The sequence below is a fragment of the Phodopus roborovskii genome, unplaced genomic scaffold, assembly GCF_943737965.1.
Source record: "Phodopus roborovskii unplaced genomic scaffold, PHOROB, whole genome shotgun sequence".
Classification (NCBI taxonomy): Eukaryota; Metazoa; Chordata; class Mammalia; order Rodentia; family Cricetidae; genus Phodopus; species Phodopus roborovskii.
In genome coordinates this window covers 494,271-519,426 of record NW_026126627.1, presented here as the reverse complement: position 1 = coordinate 519,426, position 25,156 = coordinate 494,271, and the positions used below count along the sequence as shown (strand labels likewise).

The window sequence follows — 25,156 nt, the reverse complement described above, 5'->3', positions numbered from 1 at the left end:
TTTCTTTTCTTTTGTTTTTTAAAGGTACATGGTTACTGAGGTTGACCTCTGGCATCTATACATATATGCACAAACTTTCACCCAAACAGATGTTCACTTGCACACAAAAACCAGTTAGTTCCCCTTCCAGGAGGAGCCTCAGCTTTCCCCCTCTGGGATTGGCAGTGATGACACTGAGGGTCCTCCCTGGCTTGTAGGGTCATCATACTCATGTCTTTCAGAGGCGAGTCTGGAGCCGGGAAGACTGAAAACACGAAGAAAGTAATCCAGTACCTAGCTGTGGTGGCGTCCTCCCACAAGGGCAAGAAAGATAGCAGCATCACGGTAAGTGACGAACACTGGTCACCGAGGCCATTCCGGGCCTTAGCGAGTGAGTGAACAGAACACCATAGTGAGGACTCAGCCTATGCCCCCAGGGCTCACCCCGTTTGGGTGCAGCAGCCTAGCTCTGGAGATCCCCTCCCCTTGCTGTGACTGTATATCCCAGAAGTATGGGGATGGAGCCTCCTGCACTGAGATCTTCCAGGAATACTTCTTAGCAGTGGCCCTGCTAAATCTGGTAACTGTGACTAGATTTCCTGTTGTGGGAACTGTCCTACAAACTCCAGTGCTCCTGATCTCTGGCCTTTGTCCCTATATGTCACAGTATATCTGGAGCCAGCAAATATGTCCCACATGCTGTCACTATGGAGTAGAACACAGTCTCAAATTGGAACCACCCCATGTCCCACCCTCAGGGAACAAATGCAGGGTCACTCAGCATGGGTCCCTTGTTCACTATTGGCTGAGGGATAGAACCAAAACACAAACAAGCAACAACAACAAAGACCCAAACAAACAAAAACCCCCACAGAGGTCCCACCCTGGCCCAGTAGGAAGAGGGCTTACAAGGAAAAGTAGAGGAGTTTTTAGAACTTCCCTAGCTTCTCTTCCTCTCTGTCATTTGCATCCCTCATCTGTCCCTTTTGGGACCCTGGGTCCTGACAGTACCTCTGTATGGATGCTGAGAACAGGATGCTTCTGACACCCTGCATCTTGCTTCCTGTTCTGAGGGGTGACAGATCAGCACAGTGGCCAGTGAGCCTAGAGGTTTCAGGGACCTGGGGTGGATTCTGGCTATAACCTGGGAATCTTTTCCCCTTAAACTAGCCCAGAACCATAGATCAGTGTGTTAGGGTTATGTATAGGGAACACTGGCCTGAGCTTGTGTGACAGAGAGAATCTCCCTTCTCCCCCACCTAGCCTCTTTCTACATAATGAGAATAAGCCATAATGGGATGACTCGGCTTTAGACGGCTGGACACTTCTTCCCTGTATATACAGACACATTTCTTCCCCCATCAGATGAGAGGCCAGTGTGGGATCTGGGACTCAGTTGGTAGAGTGCCTGACCAGCAGGCACAGAGCTTTTGACTCATCCTCAGCACCCCATAAACCAGATGTGGTAGTGTATACTATAGTCCAAACACTTGAGAGGTAAAGAAAGGCAGGAGAAGCAGAAGTTCAAGTTCATCTTCAGCTTGACAGCAGCCTGGGAAGCGCAAGGCCCAGTCAAAAAGAAGGCAGGAGGGAGGGAGGGAAGGAGGGAGCAAGCAAGCAAGCAAGGAAACAAGGAAGGAAGGAAAAGAAGGAAGGAGGAAGGAAGGAAGGAAGAAGAAAGGAAGGAAGGAGAGAAGGAAAATAAGAAAAGGAAGGAGAGAAGGAAGGAAAAGAAGGGAAGGAAGGAGGAAGGAAGGAAGGAAGATAGATATCCACTGATGCCTAGCAGTTAGGAAACGAGATGTCTGGCAATTGTGGTGGTGTGAGCCTAAGATCCTAGCACTCAGGAGCCGAGGCAGCCGGATCCTGAGTTCGAAGTCAGCCTGGCTATACAGTGTCTCAAGAGGAACAAAGGGGGCAAGGGAGGGAGAAAGGAGAGAAGGAAGGAGAGGCTAGAGCATGGTAGAAGGGAAGGAAGTGATCACTATGGGCTGGGGCTAGTAGCAATGACAGGAAGGAGGAGCCCAGCCCAGGGCTCCCAATGTGGGGTGGGCTTGGATGTGAAGGCAGAAGCACTGACATCTGTTTCATACTGTGCTGTCCCACTGCAGCAAGGCCCATCCTTTGCCTACGTGAGTAACAGAGTTTCCTGGTGTGATGGGAGGCACCGAGTGGATTAAGACCTGCATGCATCTTTTGCACCCACGGGCCCCTAGTGGATGTGGGAACAGGGCAAACCCCTGAGTTCCTGGCCCCAGACTAGTAGAGGCACCAAAATATCATGCAGTGGGTGGGGGTATTGCCAGAGTGCAGAATGGGGCATGTTAGCTGCCCAGGAGCTCCTGTCAGAATCTCCAGGGCAGCACTCCAGACTGGATGGCTTGCCCCAGTTCAGAATAACCCTCATCCCTTCCCACAATGTGCCCACCATCGGTTTCCCAACACACTGGAATGACCCATCCCATCTGTTGAGCATTTTAGGACCATCAGTCTCCAGAGTGTCCCTGGCTTGGTCAGTGGGAAACCCAACCAGGGCAAAGCTACCTTCCCTGCCTTCCTGCCCCAGCTCTGTCCCTTGCACCCGTGTGTCTTTGTGCATGTGTGTGTCATGTGTGTCTCTTCTCCTGCATGCCAATTGCCTCACCCAAGACATTTGAAACCATCTTGGGTTTGTGAGACACTAGCTTTGGTGGCTTGGTAAGGCCCCAGCTGTGCCCACAAACCTGGCCATGCATGAACCTCTTCGTATGTGAGCTGGACTCTGATACAGAGCTTGTGGGGCTGGCACATGTGTCCCAGCCTAGAAGAGACCATCCAGGATGTTCCAAGTCAACTAGTCTGTTGTAGGTAGATGGCTGTCTAATTTGTCTCAGACGAGAAGTTGGATGTTATTTGACATAGGCTGTGTAACCTTTGCCAAGTCACTTAACGGCTCTGGGCCGCAGTCTCATTGTCCATCAGATGAGGTCTCTATGTTCAAAGCTCTCCTTTGAAGGCCTTTCAGTATGCCTGCTAGAAACCTCTTTCCAGAAGAGGGAGCTTTGTGGGAACCCTTTGGATCTCAAGTCTACATGGGTACATGCAATTACTTCAAGTTTCTTCCTGTTCACCAAGGAAGGTAGATGACTCTTGTCAATTTCTCCAGTGGGCCAGGTCCACTTGGTGCTGGGATTTCCATGACGATAAGGCCATCTGCATCTTATTTTTGCAGACTGCATTGCAGGGGGATGGCCAGGCAGCCACTGCCTTCTATGCCTTGGCATCTCTTTGCTTTCCTGGCATGGCTTACTTTGTTGGCCCTTTCCTTGCCTCCATTAATCACATGACTGTATTCACACACAGGAGCCCTGCTGAGGGGCCTGGTGGGCTGCACGCAGTCTCAGCTGCATTTAATCTGCTAGCCAGAACTCTTGCAGTTTCGAGGCTTCATTCTGCAGCTGCTTAAAAGGATTTCTGGTGGGTTTGGAGCCTCCCAAAGTATCTTCCGTTGGAAATATTGGAAGTCCAGGCCTGCCAGATGAAATGCTGCAACTTTTAAGTTGTGCTTAAGCAGTTGGGAATGTTGTGGTAGATTAACTTGAAGAAGACGAACCTGACCTGTGGAATCACCATGGACAGTGGGCAGGTTGTACACTGCACACACCTAGGGGTACCATTCTTGGTGTTGTAGGCATTCCAGCGCTGTATGATATAATAACTTTGGTCTCTGGGAAGCAGTCTTTTCAGGGAGCAGATGTCTTGTCCGTCAGAAAGCTTTTCTGCACAGGTCCTGTACTTCTGGATGTGACATTGGGGCCTAGGAGGGGCCAAGAACAGGACAGAGCCCGTGGCCAAAGGGCAGAGCTTTGTGTCAGGCCCTAGGCTGTATTCCCCTATAACAAAATGTGAATGAATTTTAGGGGGAGCTGGAAAAGCAGCTTCTACAGGCGAACCCAATCCTGGAGGCTTTCGGCAATGCAAAAACTGTCAAGAACGACAACTCCTCTCGTTTTGTAAGTAGCAGAGCTATATGGGCATTTCTGGGACTGATGTGGGCACCCTGATGATACATATCCCCCAAGAACACAGACTGTAAGAGTACAAGGGCCCTCTGGGAATAAAAGACTAGAGGCAATAAAAGACAACCAACCACGTTTGTTCCCAGTCCTTCTGCCCCAAGGACTCCTGTCTTCATTTATTGAACCAACAATCACTGGCATCCATTCTCAGTTAGGCATTGGCATTTGTAGTTTATCTAACTTTTACTGAGCACCTACTGCATATTAGACACATGTAATACTCATTCATTCACTTATCAAAGCATGAATTGAGCACCTACTCTATAACGCATACATTTGTCCTCTACCAAATACTGACTAAGCACTAACTCCATACAATTGTTCTGTGGACACTTTAATATAAACCATTCCTCCCCCTTTGCATTTCTTAAGTTGATTTTTATTAAGCACATAGTGTATACCTGGCACTGACCTAGGCACCAAGAATCACAGTGAATAATCTTGGTGTGGCTCCAGATACAGGAAGGGTATCTGCTTTGGGAACAAGCAGTAGGTGATGTGGGAGGTGTCACTGTCCTGTGTACACTTTCCCAGGCCCCAAGGTTGTCTCATTCCTTGCTCAAGACTAATGGGTTGAAGGATGCAGAGAAAGCAAGGTGGACACCGCAATGCACCAGAATTGTCCTCGTGCTCAAGGAAGCGAGGCCTCCATCAGGCAGTCTCCTTAGTGAGGGGAACAGAAGGAAGGATATGTCTGTCACACAGTGAGAAGCAACTTCTCTTTCAGGGTACCTCTTGGACCTGTAACTATCTGGGACAGGGGTCCATGGAAAGGTCCCTGAAGGGAGCTGTAGAGAAGGTTCAGTGGTTAAGAGCACTCCATGTTCTTGCAGAGGAACAGCATTCAGTTCCCAGAGCCCACATGGTAGCTTACAACTGCCAGTAATTCTAGCTCCAGGGGATCTAATGTCATTTTCAAGCCCCCATGGGCACCCACACACACTTCACACATAGGCACGCAAACACATACACATAAACAAAAACAAAATCATACAAATTAAAGGTCCTTGAAGACATTTTCCTGCCTGCCCACAAGCTATCTGGGCCTCACCTTGCTGCCTAGGCCTGTTTCCATTGCAGCTACTTATGCAATGCCAAGTACTGCAATTACTGAATGTCTTATATTCATACAAACCATCTCGATGCCCTCCCTCTAATATGAAGGAGGAAGGAGGCCATTCAGAACCAGGCATGCTTATGCATGTCTGTAATCCCAGTGCTGGGGAGGTTGAGACAAGAGGATTGTCAATTCAAGGCGAACCTGGGTTATCTAGCAAGACATTGTTTGTAACATCTGGGTTACCTAGCAAGACTTTGTTTGTAACATAAGTGTGGAGCCTTGGGGAGTCACAAAGGGAGAGCTCTGACTTAGCATCTATGGGGCCAGGGCTTCCATTCACAGCATTAGCCGGAGCTCAGGTAGCTCACTTAGCAAAGTGCTTGCCCTGCAAACACCAGAACCTGAACCCACAAGAAAAAGCAAGACATGATGGCAGATACTTCCCCATGATGGGGAAACTGAGGATTCCTAGGGCTGGCAGAGCAGCCAGCCTAGCCTGCTTGGAGAATTCCAGGCTAGCAAGAGATTCAGCAACAAGATGGATGGTGCCTGAAAAATAACACTTGACATTGTCCCCTGGCATGTGCATCCAAACACTCCCCCCCCCACACACATATGCACAAAAAATCATTTCAGCCTAACCCACTTGGTGTAGAAAAGCCTGTGACTGACAGCCACCTCTGAAGAGCAATGTCATGCCAGGCCATTTAACCTATGTCAGCTCAGTTTCCCTACCTCCTTAGTAACAGCCATGAAGGATTTAGTTGTTTCATGAACAAATGATGTTCCTTGCAGGATTTGATAGGCCTGAGCATGTTGCTTGCTGTGGCCCAGCAGGACTGTGGAGCTCTGAGTGTTTGTGAGAGCCCATCCTGCTCCCATTAGCCCCCATACCTCCCTGCCTGACTGGTATGGGGTCTGTGCTGAGTCTGGCCACTCCTTCAACTTGTTCTCCTTTCTGCAGGGCAAGTTCATTCGCATCAACTTTGATGTCACTGGCTACATCGTGGGTGCCAACATTGAAACATGTATCCTTTGCTGAGCTGGGTGGGGCCTTATGAGGGGGAGGAGGACCAGGCAAAACACAGAATCCCTTTCCCTCTGAAGACTCTTAGGGTTCCTTCTGGAACAATCCTTCTTGTATCTAAAAGGAGTTACTGGGCAAACACTTGATGACCTCTGCTGGGTTCTTAACTGATATCTCCCTCCCTGGGCCTTGTGGGTGACACAAAGATGATGTCTGGAGAGTAGAATTAGAATAGAATTAATTTGCATCATGTTTATAGCAAGTGCAGGGATAAAACTAGGGCCAGATTGGCACCAGCTGTCATGTGGCCTTCATCACCTCTTTGCTATGTCTTGCCCAAGGCCAAAACCCTTGTCCTTAAAGAGTTCATCTGAGAGCAGCTGCCCTACACAGACTCATGACTCAGAAACAGTGGTGAAGACTGCCAGCTCTTAGGTCCCTTATAACTTTCCAGGGACTCTCTCGGGTCCTGGGAACACCTGCAGCAGCTGGCTTGGCAGAATGGGTTAGTAATTGGGTTTTGGAAGTTGACTCCCTGAGCTGTGAGCTGAAGCCCTGAGCTGGACCCAGAGTCCTTAACTCCTCTCCAACTAGATCTTTTGGAAAAGTCTCGGGCAATTCGCCAGGCCAGGGATGAGAGAACATTCCACATCTTTTACTATCTGATCGCTGGAGCCAAGGAAAAGATGAAAAGTGAGTGTCTGCCCTGATGGGTTTAGGGTCAGGGACTGGGAAAGGTCTGACGCTGGGGAGGCAGCTACACAGTTCCCCACCTCCTCTGGTGCATGAGTGTGGCCTTTATTCAGTAGATAGCTATCGGTCACACATTAGAACATTAACTGTTCAGGTTCAATTACAATCTGTGACTTTAAAGGAAGTAAGTGACAATGGCTTAGATGCCCATTTAGAAAACCTGCCAGGTACCCAGTAAGGTGGTGGCACATTCCTTTAATCCCAACACTCAAGAGGCAGAGGTCAGGAGATCTTTACGGGTTTGAAGCCAGCCCTGTCTACATAGTGAGTTTCAGGCCAGCTATGGCTACATAATGAGAGCCTGCCTTTAAAAAATACTTTCAAGCTGGGCATTGGGGGTGTATGCCTTTAATCCCAGCACTCGGGCGCAGAGACAGGCGGATCTCTGTGAGTTCCAGGCCAGCCTGGTCTACAGAGCTAGTTCCAGGACAGGTTCTAAAACAATACAGAAAAATCCTGCCTCAAAACAAACAAACAAAAACACCTTCAATTATATTTAGTTGTTGGCTTTGGTTGGTTTTAAGATTGGTTCTACTACTTTGTAGTCTGTTTGGCCCAAAAGTTGTTGTTATCCCAATTTAGTTTGAATTTGTAATGCTCCTACCTCAACTTCTCAAGTGCTGAGCTTATAAGCGTGGGCCCCAAAGCCCAATCTTATATTTTGAGTTTGAAGGAATTTGAAGGACAATGAATTCAAAACTTTCCATTACACAGGTTTTGTTCTTCTCTTTTGAAGGTCTCGTGTAGCCCAGGCTAGCCTCAAACCCACCATATAGCTAAGGCTGGCCTTGAACTCCTGACCTTTCTGCTCTGCCTTCCAAGTGTTGTGATTATGTGTATGCACAACATCCTCCATGTCCTCCTTCCTCCCCCACACCCTCCTTCCTCCCCCACATCCTCCTTCCTCCCCCACATCCTCCTCCACATCCTCCTTCCTCCCCCACATCCTCCTTCCTCCCCCACATCCTCCTTCCTCCCCCACAGCCTCCTTCCTCCCCCACACCCTCCTTCCTCCCCCACATTCTCCTTCCTCCCCCACGCCCTCCTTCCTCCTCCACATCCTCCTTCCTCCCCTACATCCTCCTTCCTCCTCCATGCCCTCCTTCCCTCCATCCTTTCTTTTGATTCTGGGGATGGAGCCCTGGACTTGACACACACCCCACAAACCTGGTAAGTCCTATAAATTGAGCTACACCCCAGCCAATCAAACTTTTTTTTAAAGGCCAAATAGCCACTGTCTGCTACTCTGAAGGGCAATAGATTCTGCTAAACTCTGCCCATTGCACAGAAACAGCCAACAGAGTGGATGTTTCAATAAAACTTTATATTTACAAGAACAGGAAGCCTACTGAAATTTGCCAATTTCTACTGTAATTTTTTTCACATGTTTCATGTAAGAATTAAGCATCTTTGGCTCTGCAGGAATAAAATTTTTTTTCTAGCATGATATTTTTATTGATTATTTGGGAATTTCACACAATGCACCCCAATCACACTCTCTTCTCAGTGGCCCCAGGTCTGCCTCTCCATCCTTGTGCCCTCCCCTAACAAAAATGAGGAAAAAGAAAGAAAAGAAAAGAGACACCGAGTTCAATTTATGTTGCCCATATACTCACTGGAGCAGGTCAAACTCCCAGTGGCCAGCCCCTTAAAGAACACTTAGCCTTTCCCCACCCCACCAAAAGCCATCACAGTTTTCAAGGGCTGTCTTCAGTGTCTTTCTGTCTAGACCGTTTCTTTCCTTTTTTGGAGTGGGGGTGAGAGGGGGTTGTCACAGTAGCCTCAGAGTTGAGGAATCAAATTCTTAAAGGAACATCAACATTATGGTCAGGAAAGGGTCTCATTGGTGAATGTGGGTCACATAGAATGTGGGAATCCATATTCTATGATCAGGGTTAGGGTTAAGTTAGAAAACTGATGGCAACAACACAAACTTGGTTTCCATCAATGTTTTGCCCCTAAGTTATTTTGGTTACGATTAGCCAAAGGATTGGGGTATGAAGCACATCTGTCATTTCAGCTCTGGGAAGGGGAAGCAAGGCCAGCATGAGCTGCATAATAGAGAGGGAGGGAGGTAGGAAAAGAGAGGAGAGAGAGAGAGGGAGAGAGAGGGAGGGAGAGAGAGGGAGAGAGAGCAGAGAGGAAGGGGAAGAGAAAGGGGAGATAGAAGGAGGGAAAAGAAAATAACAGGAGAAAGGAAAGGAAGCTGGGAAAGGGCCCAACCCTGCACTAGGAGTTGTTGGCCCTCATTTCATTGTTCTTGAAGCTTGTCCTCGAACACCCAGTATGAGATGGATCGGGGTACTGACCAGGTGGATGCTACACCAGCAAATAGACGGGATCCCCCATGGGGGTAGCTTGCTGAAACTGTTTAGCCTTCTTCCCTCTGGATTTCCATGCTCCATGCTCCGCAGTGAGCATTCCCACAGCTGGAGCAAGGGCATCTGGGGCAGGAGCAGCTGGGAGGGAGCAGGGCAGAGTCTAGGGCCAATTGCATTTTTGTTTGTTTTGCTTTCTTTGAGTTGGGATCTCACTAAGGATCACACTACTCTGAAACTCATAGCAGACCCCCCTGCCTTGGCCTCTGAAGTACTGAGATTATAGGCATACACTACCACACCCAGCCTTATTTGTATTCTTTATGACAGAGCGGGGAAGAAGGAAAGTTTGAGAGACTGAAATGCCTGTGAATCTCTCCAAGCCATGGACAATGGTGTTGGAGCAGACCCAAGTCCTTGTGACTAGTCCCATGTTTCTCTGAACCCAGAAGCTAGCTTCAGTTACCTTGGCCTTGGGTATGTTCAACTTTGGGTTCATCAAGTGACTAAAGGTGACCTGACCCATAAAAGACCTTGGCTTAAAAAGAAAGCATCTCCTTGATATTACTCCAAGGATCTCTAATTGTCTTGGCAAGGAACAGATGTGTTGGAATGGTAGCAATGAGGGCAGAAAGAAAAAGCTAATAATGGGCAGGATGGAAAAGGAATAGCAGCAAAGGAAATAAAGCATCTGAGTGTGGCCGTGGCATCAGAGAGGTGGCTCGCTGAGTAGAGCACTTGTACATGCATGAAGACCCACGTAAAAGCTGGGAGTGCATGGTCTCCTGCCTGTAGCCCCATGTAATCCAGTACTCCCAGGGTGGAGACGGAACGATCCCTAGACTAGCTCATCTAGCTGAATTTGTGAGCTCTGGCCTCAGTGAGAGCCTGCCTCTTTCAAAGTATGAGGGGAGTGAGGGGGGTGATTGAGAAAGACGTCTACATCAGCGTTCTACATGCACACTCACACTCACACACATACACTCATACACATTACTGTATACATAAGAACATGTGTGTACTGTATACACACACACACACACACAGAGAGAGAGAGAGAGAGAGACAGACAGACAGACAGACAGACTTTTTATAGAGCAGCCTTTCTTTTCTTGAGACACCATTGCTAAACTTCCTTCCCAGGGACACACAGCAACATCTATCCTGTCTCCTAACCTAGCTCCAATCAGAGGCACAATTCCACCAAGGTTCACTCTGGGGAAACAATGATTTCACTAGGCATCCTTACCTCCTTACAGAAGGTAAGGGGTCACTTACAGGGGTGTAGGTGCTCCCCTCACAGGCCACCCCTGGAAAGCCTTCACCAGCAGGGTATGAGCTCTCTCTTACTCTTCCCTGGTCTGTGTACTATATCTTGGCTCAGAGGATGCTCACTCCCAACAGTCTCATTTTGTAGATCAGACTGGCCCTAAAGTTGAGATTACTTGCCTTGGCCTTCAGAATACTGGGCCTATAGACTTGCATAGACAGGTATGCACCAACAAGCCTGGCACAAACAAGTTTTGTTAGATGTAATATTATAAACAAGGGATTGGCAAATAGGTTCACCAAAGGGTCAGACAAGAAACATCCTAAGCTTTGAGGACCAGACTCTTTCAGCTACAGCTGCTTACTGTTACAGCAGGAGAGCTCACAGGAAAATGGAGGCAGCTCTGTTAAAACAAAACTTTATTTACAAAGGCAACCAATAGGCCAGATTTGTTAACCTCTGATTAAAGGCTTGTCTACTGATTCAACTAGAAATACTTGGAAGAAAAAGGAGGAGGGGTAAGATCTAAAGCTTTATGTATCATAGCAGGAATTCAGCATATAAGACCTAAATCTGATATCCTGAAATAGTTTGTTATACACAGAGCAGTATATAATATACTATTTAGGATATGCAAATCCGTTATTGTTTTAGTCTAGTCATTAGTTTAGTTTTTAAGTGTATGTGTGATTTTTGATTTAAACGTAACACAGGTGAGAGGCGTGGTGGTGCATGTCTGTGACCTCAGCACTGAGAAGGCAGCCAATACCAGCCTGGGTTACATAGTAAGAAGCTGCTTCAAAGCAACACCACCACCAACAAAAAACTTCGTGTGTGTGTGTGTGTGTGTGTGTGTGTGTGTGTGTGTGTGCGCGCGTGCATCTCTGTGGGTTTGTAAAGGTGTATGTATTTGCACGTGTATGTGTACATGTGTGCATGTATATGTGTGTATATACATGTATGCAGGTATGTATATGTATGTATTCATTGTGTGTTTTATGCTGGTGTGGTGGAAATTCAGACCAGATACAATCCTCCCTGAGTAGAAGCAACACCATGTTAATGACTGTGGTTGAGCAGTGGAAACAAGGCTAGATTTTAGCTGTCTGGTACCCTGGCACAGGGCACGACCTGCACCGCCATATGAGACCAGCACTGGCTGATGAGGACTATACATCGTGACATACAGGAAGGGTTTTAACTGCCCAAGCCTTGAGAAAGGGAGAGAAATGGTGATGGCCCCGACGGTTGCTGGGACCCTGTGTCACACAAAGGAAGCAGTGTGTCTCCTCACTCACTTCACTCTCCTCTTTCTTCTAGGTGATCTGCTTTTGGAGAGCTTCAACAGCTACACATTTCTGTCCAATGGCTTTGTGCCCATCCCAGCTGCACAGGATGATGAGATGTTCCAGGAGACGCTGGAGGCCATGTCCATCATGGGCTTCAATGAAGAGGAACAGCTAGGTGAGCTTCATACTTGGGCTTAGAAGACTGGATTTGTGTCTGTGATGCTGAGGGATTTCCCTACTGGCTCTCATCTGGTCAGGGTGGATAGCTACTCTCTGAGTTCACTCCCTCCTGAAAGGAGGGAGAGATGGAGTGAAGGAAAACAAAGAAAAGATAGGTGAATCATGCCACACGTGGCTTACTAGACAAGTGGCTGAAGTAACACTTTTTTGGTTGCAATTGACCCAAACTGTGTTAGTTACTTTGGCTTCACTGCTGACACCTGACTGGACAACTTAAAATGGGGGTATGATTTATTTTGGCTCATAGTCTCAGAGGATCTCCATCCAACATGGTGGGAAAGCACCATGGAACTGTTCAGATCATGGCAGTGGGAATATGTGGCCGAGCCCCTAAAATCACAGCAGGCAGGAAGTAGGGTGGAAATGCAACCCCCATCAGCCTACTCCACAGGTCAGGCCCTGCCTCTTGGCTTTTAGATTAGCACCATTATCTGGGGACCAAGAGCTGGGAAGATAATTCCATGGAGGATGGTCCAGAATCAAACCATAGTAAGTCCTATAATATAAAACTCAGACAATCTTGTTACAGGTTCAGTATGCTGTAGGGACTCAACAATTTCTCTAAAAGCTGTTTTCTGGTCCTCCATTGTTCAGCACTGTGGTCCCTATAAAGGCTGTAGTTTTATTGATAGCAATACAGTTGTGTCCAGCTCTTACAGCCTTTGGGTTTGTGGCCCAAGTGTAGACGGGCTCTCTGTTATAGTCCCAGATAGTAGCATCTCACTAGCTTGGGTTGGTGGGCCAAGGAGCATGTGTGCATTCCCTGGCTGCCTATGATGTTAGGGTCATGGGATAGGGAAGTAAGGGTGCTAACAGCAGGCTCTAGGGACTGAGCATAGACACACCAGCTCCAAAGGAGGTGATGGAGACACAGGCAATTCTTGGGAATTCAGATGTTAACCAACATCATTCCATAGTTGGCCGTGAAGCCCATTTGGGCCCTGCTGGCTTCAGTACTGTGACCCCAGAAACTCTTTTCCTTCAGGTTCAGATGTACTCTAGCATTCAGAGTTCACCAGGACAGGACTGTGGTAAACTGGTCTCCCTTCCCACACCCTCTGGCCCCAGAATATCCAGTAAGGCCACATAGGATAACCTACAGTCCAGAAAAGGAGAGTCCGAGGACAGAGTTGGCTATGGCCCCACATCAGCAGCCAAGGCCATGAACGCCCTCCATCTAGTACACCTTCTTGGGAACTAGGGTCAGTTTAGTGCCTAATCTGGTTTTAAGACAACACAAAGAAAAATTAAGAAAACACACTGAATGGGTCTCACCCATGCTTCTTGTTTTCCCCTTAAGACACCAAGATGTTCAGTGTATTTTATTCAATTAGTGAAAAAAAGCAGGAATAAACTGAAGTGGTAATTGATAAAAGTTATTATTGTCTGCCCTGTAAGTGGGGACAGATGGGACCATTTAAATTGTGTTTTAGAAAAACATTGAACTCTGTTATAAATGTTCACAGCAGATTAAGAGAAGCTAGTAGGGAACAAAGCAGAATTTTTAACTTCTTGAGACAAGGTATCAAATAGCCCAGGCTAATCCAGAATTCACCATGTTGCTGAAGATGACCTTGAACACCTGATCTTCTTGCCTTTCCCTCCTGAGTGCTGTGATGACAGGCATGCTGAGTGCTGGGGTTCAAGCCCCAGGCTTTCTGCAAGTTAAGCAAGCTCTCTACCAATGGCTATGTCCCCTGAAGTCTTGGGGATGGAGCTTAAGTCTTGTATGTGTCAGACAAACATGATGTCAAAGTTTTTGGGTCCATTGTTTAATGTCATAGGCACCCCATGAGGAGCTTGATTGTGGGTGGGGACACTGAGGCAGAGACGCATAAGGGTCTGCCCAAGAATGCATAGTGAATTGCTGCTGGGCCTCACTCTTAGCACCCTACCTACATGAGTAGAGGTTTGGGCCCTTAAACTTCTTGAATAATTCATGTCAGGGACCAGGTGGAAAACCAGGCTAAATGAACTCTTAATTCTAACTGCATGCTCTAGCTAAGCCTGGTGACATACACCTGTAATCTCAGCACTTGGGCCGAGGCAGGAGGGTCATTATGAGTTTGGGGCTAGCCTGGGCTACATAGTGAGCTCAAACAGACAGGGGTATAGACTGAGACCCTGTTTCAGATATGAAAATGAACAAGCAAACCAGGCATGGAGGGTATACCTTTAATCCCAGCACTAGAGAGGCAGAGCCAAGGGAATCTCTGTGAGTTGCAGACCAGTCAGGACTGCATAGTAAGATCCTGTTTCAAAAACCAAGGACAACAGCAACAACAAAATCAAGCAAGCAAACAACCCAATAAGTAAATTGAAACATAATAAAATTTAAAATTATAATAACCTATCACACAGTGGCTACATTAGGTGTTGTGCTGTTGAACCCTGTGACAATCAAGCAAGGACAGATGCTTTTGCCACTCTTCAGTTGGCAAAGCAGAGGCCCCGAGAGATGATATCTCATTTGAGGCCACACTGCTGCTGAGAACAGAATGGGAGCCCTTACAGTTGGTTCTAGCATCCCTGTGTACATCCTTCAGGGACTACAGAGAATCACGATCTGACTTCAGCCTTTGCAATTGGTGCCACTCCACATCTCATCTCTATTAATGCTGCCTGAATATTTTAATGTGTAGGATAGAACTTGACAGCCATGTTTGTTGTGAGTTTTGTCACAAGCAACAGTTTATCAAAGCACCAATTTTATGCCCTGATTATATTGGTTTTTAATAGATTAGAATGACTACCTAGCAAAAAGTGTATGTTTTTAAAGTATATTTAGTTTTTAAAGTATATTTAGCTTAACTTTTTTAAACAGTACCTTGCAAAGTTGCCCATGCTGACCTGGAGCTCTCATTGTTCCTACATCAGCCTCCCAGAGCTGAGGTTATATGAGTGTACCACCACACCCAGTGAAAAGCCAAAACAAAAAGATTTTAACCATTTATTTTCTGGCATGGGCCATGCCGTGGTGCACATATAGAGGTCAAAGGACATGTCAGGCCATCAGACTCGATCTTCTGAGTCATCTGTCTAGTCCCAAACTTTTTAAAATTGGCTCCAAACATGGGTGGATTTCATGTTTAAATTTTGGTTCCTATCACACTAAGAAACATCAGTTCTGATGACTCTGGGCTATCCATTGCCGCCATAAGTGAGTTATAGTCCCTGTGAGTCCTCCCAGCTCACCAGTCTGTCACAGTTACTATGACCAAAGATTCTCAAGGAAGGGTTACTTGACTCCCGCTTTACCCCAGGGAACACTTAGCAAGGTCTGGAGACATTTTCATAGCTGTCCTAGCTCTAGAAGTGGGCACTGCTGCAACCTTACTGGGGAGTGACAGGGTACTGCTAAACCTCGCATGAATATACAGGACTGCCTTCTGCCTAAGAATTTTTGCCCCGAGTTCAGCAAGGCTGACTGGGGTTAGATGGCTCACCCTCACTCTGCAGGCACTTTGGCAACACTTGGGTTAGATCGGTACTTTTGAGAATCAGGAGGGCAGCACATCCTAGTTTGCAAAGTGGGTGTTTGTATAAAAGAGAACGCCCTTAGCAACGCCCTGTCTGAAGCAGCTTCACAGTGTGGGGGGAGTGGGTGTGTGGGTAGGTTGGCAGTTAGCAACTGGATCTTACTCCCTCCTTCTGACAGGGGCTGGCCCTTCTGGTGTGAGGACAGCTGCTATGAAGGAGCTAAAACCTATGGTTTAGCCTGGGGATCAAAGAAAGATGGAATTTCTAGGCTTTGTTCTTGGAACATGGTGACTGCACAGTTCACTTAGGACAACTGTTGGCACACCCTCCACTCACCCAGTCATTCTTTTCCCCACACATCTCCATCTGTCTAGTCATCCACACCCCATCCATCCATGCTTCTTTCATTCATCCATCCACCTACACGCAGGTATCCATCTTCTATCCATTTACCCATCCGTGAGTCCACCCTCCGCCCTCCCATCACTCCTCCATGTATCCTTCCTCCATCCTTCCTCCATCCGTTTACCCATAATAGTCAGTGAACTACATTTGGTCCATGGCTGGAGCTGGAAAATCCTGGTTTTTAGCAACTTCCTAGCACATCCAGGCTCCCACATCCATGTAATTTGACTCTTGTCAATATTCAATAACTTAGAACTTGGTCTACAGAGGGATAATACTGGTTGACTATGGGTGTCCAGTGATGATTAGATTGCCAGCCATCAGAATACTTTGAGTTGTTACCATCTGATCCACTCTTCTCTCCCTATTTCAGCCATCTTGAAGGTAGTATCATCCGTCCTTCAGCTGGGAAACATTGTCTTCAAGAAGGAACGAAACACAGACCAGGCATCCATGCCTGACAATACAGGTACTTGTCACTTTTCCCAGTGATGTTAGTTTCAGGGATGGGAGGGCAGGTCTCACTCAGGCCCTGGTGATGTAGATGCCCCCTTGTCTATGGCTGCACATGGCAGTCAGCTGTGGTCTAAAAGAGAGAACATAGGGAGGGAGTTTGAGGAAGGCCACCTTCCTATGACTTTTATTATAATACAATGTTATAATTATGTGATCTGTTGTCACTGTTATTGTTAGTTTATGGTTAGTAGTTCTCTCGCCTCAGCCTCCCAGTGTTGGGATGGCAGGTATGCCCCACCATGCTGGCTGCCCAACTTACTAATAATCACTATTATTAGTTCGTTGTGGTGCCTCCTGTGTGAGTATCTACATAGGAAGGCCCTAGCATGCACGGGGCTGACACTGTCTGCCATCCCAGCCATTCACTCAGGTCTTGGGCATGTGCCATGTGGCTATGGGGTCTTTCTGCTCTTACTGCCTCTTCCTTCAAGTGCTTCACGGTACAAGTTCCCTGCAAATGAGGAGGGTCAGATAAAACACAGTTGGACCTAGGTTTCAGATGAGCTGTCACAGAATGTCCCTTAGGGCAGGAAAGATGGCTAGAGGTCAAGAGCACTAGCTGCTCTTCCAGAGGATCCAAGTGTGATTCTCGGCCGCAAGTCAACTATCTCACAAGTGCCTGTAACTTCAGTTCTAGGGTTTCCATCACCTTTTCAGCACCCACACACATGTGTGTGCGCTCACATACATGTACATAAATAAAAACAAACCCTTTAAAATGAGGTCCTGTGACAAACTGTTATTTATTTGAAATTCATAGTTAACTGAGAACCATAGAACCCTCTCTGGTTCTCCCCCCCCCCACCACTGATTCTGGCAATCTTGCTTGAAAATACTCCACATTTTGTGCTGTTGAGAAAATCCCCTGGCCCCCACTACACTTGGTGGCAGCTGAACTAAAGTTTCTAGTTTTGGAACCACTGCAGACTATATATTGTATTGCTTTACAGTCACACAGAGGCTGCCCTATTGGAAATATATTGTGGAATACTCTCCCCATATGTGATCCATGAACAGGATCCAGTTACCCAGGAGAGTCCACAGGAAGAGACACGAACAGAGAGCTTGTGATACAATGGAGGAATCCTAAACTTTATTACTATCTGCTGGACATGTGTGCACACACACAGGCACACACACACACACACACACACCATTGGATAGACAAGTCCTTGTGTATAGGAAGTAGCTGAGGGTATGGTTCTGTGTGGTTTTGAAAAGTTTTTAAATGTGAAAATATACACGGTAATATATAACAAGCCACATGATTATGGCCAGAATAGACATTTATAAATACATTATAGTTTCCTTTTTTCTTTCTTTTATAGGCATTTTAATGTGTTTGCCTTTTATTTTCTGAGTCAGGGTCTCACACAGCCCATACAGGGCAGAGATGAACTTGCACTTCTGATGCCCCCTGCCACTGTCTCACAGGTGTGCACTGCCAGAGAGGTGGTGACTGACATTTCTCTTTCTTGAAAGGGAAATAAACAGTGTAGGTGAAAGTGGCACCCCCTCTGGTCCCAGTGGCACCTATTCTCTCGGGTGGCATGGTTAAAATGCTTCTTTCCTCACACAGCTGCTCAGAAAGTTTGCCACCTTGTGGGGATTAATGTGACAGATTTCACCAGAGCCATCCTGACCCCACGTATCAAAGTTGGACGGGATGTGGTACAGAAAGCTCAGACCAAAGAACAGGTAATGCTGCTGTGGCTGTTTATGCTGTAAACCTTCCATCCATTTACCCATCCAACCACCTGTCATTCCACATACACGCCGTCTACCTATCATCCACCCACCATTCATCCATCTATCTACCCACATGTTCATCTATCCACCCACCTAGCTATCTACTTACCCATCATCAACCCACTCACTCACCATCTACCTGTCCATCCAAGCACTCACTATCCAACAACTATCCAACAACTATCCATTCATTACCAACCACCCATCATCCACACATTGCCCCAATCATCTATCTATCCACTCACCTGCTCACCCTCCCTTTCATCCATTTACCCATTAACCACCCTTCTACCAATCCACTCATCCACCAGCCAGCCACCTACCATTCCTCTACCTGTCTATCTGTTACTCTATTCATTCACCCCTACATCCTACATCTATCTGATACTAAAATATTTTCAGTCCCATGCCAACTTTTGAGGACACTGTTGACTGAAAACAGAGTCCCTCACACATCACTGACTTTAGAGACCTGTGGAAATGTCTGTGTATATTTCCAAGCTGGGCTGACAGCCTCTAATTAATCCTGGGTGGGAACAGGCTCCGCAGGCTTCTCATGGGTGGCATATTTCATTATCCATCCAGCCATCCCTTAAGTCTTACCACTCTTTCTGCCATTTTCCTGCTGATAATACTGTGTTTTCTCCACTTTCCTGCAGGCTGATTTTGCCATTGAAGCCTTAGCCAAGGCCACCTATGAGCGCCTTTTCCGGTGGATTCTCAGCCGTGTGAACAAAGCCTTGGACAAGACCCATCGTCAAGGGGCTTCGTTCCTGGGGATCCTGGATATTGCTGGGTTTGAGATCTTTGAGGTATATCCATAGTCTTGGTCTTCTGGGATGGGCTTTGAGACATTGTTATTTTGTAGGAAAGCACTATATACAGATAGGCACTATAGGTAGGAAGCTATCTGGTTAAGGTTATACTTAAGTGCATGTAATGTATTGGCTTGCATAAATTGGATGTTCAGAAAACCGGAATGCAGTAGGCTGTGCCTACCTGCTATGCTTTCTATTACCTTGGCTTCATCTCCAACAGCTCTCCCTTCACGCTACCAATAGTGCCAGAGCTCCAGATTGCCACTTAGCAATCTTAGAAAAGAGCGTCTCATTTCTAGGGCATCAGTCCCATGAGTTGAAGGGAATTTTCAGGGAAAGACAAACCCTAGAGGCTGACAGATATATCACAGAGCTCTACTGTGGGATCACCCTATCTTGAAGCCTCAGTTTCCCTGTCTATGAAATGGTGAGAAAATGCCATACATGGTTAGTCCATCAATATGCATAGATCATGTAAAGTGAGTGCCCTGTGGTATGGGTGTGGATCATTTTTGCCAGTTGTATAGGGCTTTACACAGTCTTATTTCAGTCTTGCACCTCTCCTGGTGCTAAGGTGGCAGGAAGGGCTCTTCAGGAAGACGGGTCCAGGCTATGGGCTTCCTGAAAGCTGAGCTCCCTGTCCTATGACCTCAACTGCCCTCCCTCTCCATGCATGTGCACAGGTAAACTCCTTCGAGCAGCTGTGCATCAACTACACCAACGAGAAGCTGCAGCAGCTCTTCAACCACACCATGTTCATCCTGGAGCAGGAGGAGTACCAGCGCGAGGGCATCGAGTGGAACTTCATCGACTTTGGCCTGGACCTGCAGCCCTGTATTGAGCTGATTGAGCGGCCGGTGAGGGGCTGGCACTGTGCATGCTGGCCCATTTGCACAACCTAGTCGGAGCATGCTTTCCATGTGGGTGGTGCCTCTGGGCGAGTCCTGAAAGGCTGTAAAAGGAGTTTTGGGGGGAGCTAAGCCATGCTTTCTATGTTTACAAACAAAGTTTTGTTTTGTTTTATACCACTCCTCCCTGTTTTTTGAGTCAGCTCACTTGGAACTCAGTATGTAGACCAGGCTAAGCATAAGCCCTAAATGTCCTCCTACCTCATCCTCATAAATGTGGAGATTAATCATGCTGGTCCTCAGCAAAAGCATTTTAGCAATTCTGGGGTTGCACACCAGGACCTTGCCACTGCTAGGCAAGTGATTTATTAGTTTAAAGATATTAGCATATATAAGGTTTGTTTGTTTATTTATTTATTTATTATTTATTGAGACAGGGTCTCATTGTAGCCCCAGATGGCTTCAAACTCACTATATAGTTGAGGATGGCCTTGAACCTCTAATCTTCCTGCCTCCAGCTCCCCAGTGTTGAAATTTCAGGCATGTACTACCACTCATGGTTAATACATGACAATGGCAGTCCTCCTGCCTCAGCCTTCCTGTGGTAGGATTAGGACATAGAGCATCATTCCCTCAGGCTGTCTCTTCCTCTCTTCTGCTCACTCATTCCCAGAGAGTCTGTGCTTTGTCCACTAATGTATCCCAAATGTCTAGAGTCACCACAGGAAAGCATTCACTGCACGCTGGGACTCTTCTTTAAGGGCTGGGGCTATAATTATGACCAGGATGGGCATGGACTCTCACCGCCTGCAAGAGCCAGTGGTGAAACCAAATGACACTGCTGGCAAGACACTGTGGAGGACAGTCAGGAATGGTTATATGAGTTAGCATACTCAGCATGGAGATAGCTCCCCCAGGATGAAGGGTACACACCAACACCTTAATTTAGACCCTCTCAAACATAGGAAAAGTTTTGCTGAAAGGGATCCTGAGTAAATTTATAAGGAAGCAAAGCAACAGATTCTTTTGAAATTTTTATGTAATCTAATCTTAACTGGGTATGGAGACTTGCACTTAACCCCAGCACTCAGGAGGCTGAGGCAGGAAGATTGCTGCAGGTTTGAGTCTAGTGTTGACTGAATAGTGAGTTCTGGAAGCCTGGGATATAATGTCTCAAACTGTCTGAAAGCCTAGGAGGCTGTGTCTCAAAACCAAACTAAAAAACAGGTGGGAATAATAAAGCTCAGTGATGGAGGGTTTGCCTAACAGGCCCTGAGTTCCACTCCAAGCAGGAGAGGGGAATGCATTCTTTGTAATGTGTATTGCCCAGCATGAGCAGCAGCAAGCATTGTGTCCTGTTAGTTCTTGCTCTCAATCCCTCAAGCCTCAAACCGTGTAGTGACCAGAGGGTAATGGCTTGATAGGTTTGAGGATAGAGGAAAGAGGGGATGGATTCACCTCTGACATAAGCAAAACGAAGTAGCAGTGCCAATCTTATGTGCGGCCTCTCTCTTTCTGGAGGGTTAGGGTCCCATTTAGTTTAGCCTGGCCTTGAACTTGTTTGTAGCCAAGGCTAGCATTGAACTCCTGATCCTCCTTGCCTCCACTTTCCACATTTTTGCCAGGATTCCAGTCCCGAGCCACCACACTTGGCTGTGTGTGTGGCATCGGGATGGTTGGCCCTTCCTGGCCAGCCTGGTGGTGACCTTGCCTGGTGGTGACCCTGCCCTCCTGTGTCTCAGAACAACCCTCCGGGTGTGCTGGCCCTGCTGGATGAAGAATGCTGGTTCCCCAAAGCCACAGACAAGTCTTTTGTGGAGAAGCTGTGCTCAGAGCAAGGAAACCACCCCAAATTTCAGAAGCCCAAGCAGCTAAAGGACAAAACTGAGTTCTCCATCATCCACTATGCTGGGAAGGTACTGGTCAGGGTATTGAGGGGTGCTCTGTTCAAGGGTGCCTGGGTGGGTGTTCACAGCAAGGGTGCTTTAGCAATGGCTGGGGCCTCCAAAGACTCATAGCAAGTCGGATCCAGCTAGAGGCTCTGCATAATTATGGAAGACTCTGTCAAGAGTGAGAGTGAGCATCTCTGATGTATGTTAACTGTCCTAACCAGGATAGTCTTTCCAAGGAAGACTACAAATACTGCTTGCTCCATCGCAAACTCCACAGGCAAGGGCCCTGGAGTGAGGGACCAGTGAATCTTTTCTAGAGTCACAGAATCTCAGCATAACCATTGTGCTCCATCCTGGGGAGTCCTCACCATTGTTGTCCAACATTGTCGTCATCATCTTGGATATTAGTGTGTTCTGAATAGCATATAAAAGTCACAGCTGGCCTCTGCTGGCACTGCACATCATGGCACATAGACACACGCAGGCAAAACATCCATACTTACAAATAAATATTTAAAAAAACGTAGCCTTTTCTGGCTTACAAAATTATTTTATTCACCCTTCTAGTATCCCCACTGCATCACAAGAACAGGCAGTGCCAAGACTGGAACACATCCAGGCCCATTAGTTTCCACAAGATCTATGATTTCTTTGGTGTTTTAAGGGCAGAGTTGAGCCATTGTGACAGACGGTATAGCCTGTCAAGCTGAAAATATTTATACTGTGGCTGCTCTTCCTCCTACTTTATACTCAGTGGAGCTCCTTTAAACATATACTGCTTTTCCCAGGCTCCTATGTGTTTTCCCCCCAGTTTTCTCACACATCAGACCAACTATCACCATAGCAACCCACATCCTATCATAACCCGAGCTGTGCTGTCAATCAATTCTGTGTTGTAGTCACAGTTTTTAAAGTTGAGGAATTTCAAAAGCCTTCAGTGTCCTTTTCTATATATCCATGTGTCAAAACCTCTAAGATAGCAGGTAGGGACATAGCTAAGTGGGAGAGCACTTGCCTGCTATGAAGGCTAGCCTCAGCTCTTGAATCCTCTGGAAGAGTCTCGACTGAGGAATTATGTCAGGTTGGTCTGGGGGATAATTGTACTGACTATTAATTAAGGTGCAAAGACCTGCCCTGAATGCAGGTGATATCACCTCCTTGGCAACAGGTGAAAGCGGAAACAGGCAGCATGGGCACATTTGCTCCACTGTGTCCTCTATGGATGTGGTACTTTGGCTCCCTGCCCTGACTGTTCTTGGTGATGGACTCTAGCCTGGAATTGTGAGCCAAATAAACTCTTTCCTAGGCTGCTCTTGGTCCTGGTGTTTTATCACTGGAGCAGAAAACAGACTAGCATGCCTTCCCTTCTTGAAGTCCTAGGTTCAGTTCCCTGTACTATGATGAAGCACAGTAAAATAAACCCATTCAGTCAGTGGGGAAGAAGGCCCTGTGCAGAATTTAATAATGAGGATCCCTGTCTAGCTGCCCTGGGATGAGGGAAGCATGGCATGTCTAGGTCACCATTACCTTCCTTATTCACTTCCGGGGCTTAGTATGAGACTATGGCAAAAATGGCCCCTATGAGGCTCTATGGAATAGCAAGAGGCTTTTCAGGCTGGCTTACCACTGGTGAATGTTCTACTATGTGCAGGGTCCTTGAAGATTCTCTTCTTTGATGTCAGTAGAGATCCATTGTATCAGTGGAGACAAAACTAGCATTTCCCATCTGATGTCTAGAGGTGTGAGAGAAATATGGGAGAATCTGGGCTTTGTAGAGGGTTTCAGAGGCAGTGAGCCTGATGGTGGCTTTTGGCAGGTGGACTATAATGCAAGTGCCTGGCTGACCAAGAACATGGACCCACTAAATGACAACGTGACTTCACTCCTCAATGCCTCATCCGACAAGTTTGTGGCCGACCTGTGGAAGGATGGTAAGCCTTTCCCTTCCTGTCCTAGAGGCAGGTTGGAGCTAGAAGGTTGAACACTTCAGACCTACTGCCCTGGTTTCTACCTCTGCCTCAGACTGGGAGGCCCCATGTGGGGACTGGGAGAGGATCAAGCTGTCACATGCTATCACACTGAAACAGCTTTGTCCACACAACACACAATTCTCCCTTTATAGGGAGCAAGAGTTTATTCTAAGCCGAGTGTGAGTGACAAGTCTCAATGTGTAGGTGGTTTCATGAGGTTTTAATGTCCCAGAACAAAAGGAAGTCATAAATCAAGGTAATCTTTTAAGGACTCTGATGACATTCTTAGCTTTGGGGTCAGTGGAAATTGGCTGTCTGTTAAGGCAGCCTCAAACTCTGTGATAGTCAGATTAATGTTAAGTCAGCCATGGATGTAGATGATAAATGGCCATTTAGGGGATAAAGATAAACCAAGATAATTTAATCCTGGGTCTGCAACTTTTCAGCTCTCCATAATTACCAATGTGTCAGCCCTGTAGAATATTTAACTTATATCTGTCCCTTTTCCCTTGGAAAATTCAGTTCATAGCTTCTTCTTAAATGAGGGACACTGAGCTCCTCCATCCCATTCCTGGATTCACACGAAGGTCCCGTGTCAGGACCCAGGAAGTGGGTTAACTAGGCATGATAAAGCAGTCTCCATGATGAAGTCAGGACTTGAGTCTTGTCTCCGCAACATATGAGCTATGACTATGGACATGTTGCCTAACTGTAAAGCTTTAATGTCCTCATTGGTAAACTGGGTTAATACCATGCCTTGATTGTCATAGGAGTTGCATGAGGTTAATTCTCACCAGTAGTGTGCAGCCTTGCTCCAGGGTCCCCCTGTTAAAGCCCAGGCTGCGGCTGGAGCTTGGACCCATAGGAAGCTCTGGCTTTATCCAGTGCTGCATCAACTGGCCATGATGGCAGCACCTGCTGGGCCTGTGGGCACTCTCATTCCAATCTAAAGAAGAAACAGGAACCCTATGGCTGTGTGGCAGAGCACCTGCCCAAAGCAAAAGTTCCTCTGTGGTAATAATATTATCCACTAATGCTTGGTCTGTTGAGCACTTACCAGTCTGCTCAGTTCATTCACTGGATACCTATGTATTTGTGGAAAGGTGGATACCTATGGGATCACTCCTTTGTGTCTGTATCTGCTCAAAGATCAGCTTCTCACACAGATACTCCCCATCACTCTGTCAGGAAGGTTACCCCCTTTCTCCCTCTTGTCCCCCCATCTTGTTCTCCTCCCCCCCTTTCTCTCCTCACTCCTGCCCTCTCTCTCACCCTCTATCCTTGACCTTTCTAAGTACACCTCACCACCTGGTATAGAGTACTTCCCTGTCCACCTCCTTCTGTTGGATGGGTAACCTATGAGGTGAGGTGGGCAGGGCTTTGGTGTGTGCTTAGGGCCCATACATGGTCAGTTCTCAGCAAATCCCCGAGGATAGAAAAAGTACTGAAGGCTACTATGCAGCTGAGGGCTTTCAATGCCTTGT

General features: G+C 47.0%; 1 protein-coding gene across 4 annotated transcripts in view; it reads left to right on the top strand.

Moving 5' to 3' along the window:
- Positions 1–25,156, top strand: part of Myh11 (myosin heavy chain 11) — a 93,643-nt gene that overhangs the window by 36,699 nt on the left and 31,788 nt on the right. For 2 of the 4 annotated variants that reach the window (XM_051206717.1, XM_051206719.1), the window contains exons 5-16: positions 222–324; positions 2,091–2,111; positions 3,879–3,971; positions 6,062–6,125; positions 6,719–6,817; positions 11,786–11,929; positions 16,253–16,348; positions 17,975–18,093; positions 18,804–18,956; positions 19,646–19,819; positions 21,553–21,726; positions 23,519–23,633. In XM_051206717.1, the coding sequence (XP_051062674.1) occupies positions 222–324; positions 2,091–2,111; positions 3,879–3,971; positions 6,062–6,125; positions 6,719–6,817; positions 11,786–11,929; positions 16,253–16,348; positions 17,975–18,093; positions 18,804–18,956; positions 19,646–19,819; positions 21,553–21,726; positions 23,519–23,633 (1,355 nt within the window). The remainder of the gene's footprint in view (positions 1–221; positions 325–2,090; positions 2,112–3,878; positions 3,972–6,061; positions 6,126–6,718; positions 6,818–11,785; positions 11,930–16,252; positions 16,349–17,974; positions 18,094–18,803; positions 18,957–19,645; positions 19,820–21,552; positions 21,727–23,518; positions 23,634–25,156) is intronic. The other 2 variants (XM_051206718.1, XM_051206720.1) reach the window with 1 other exon arrangement.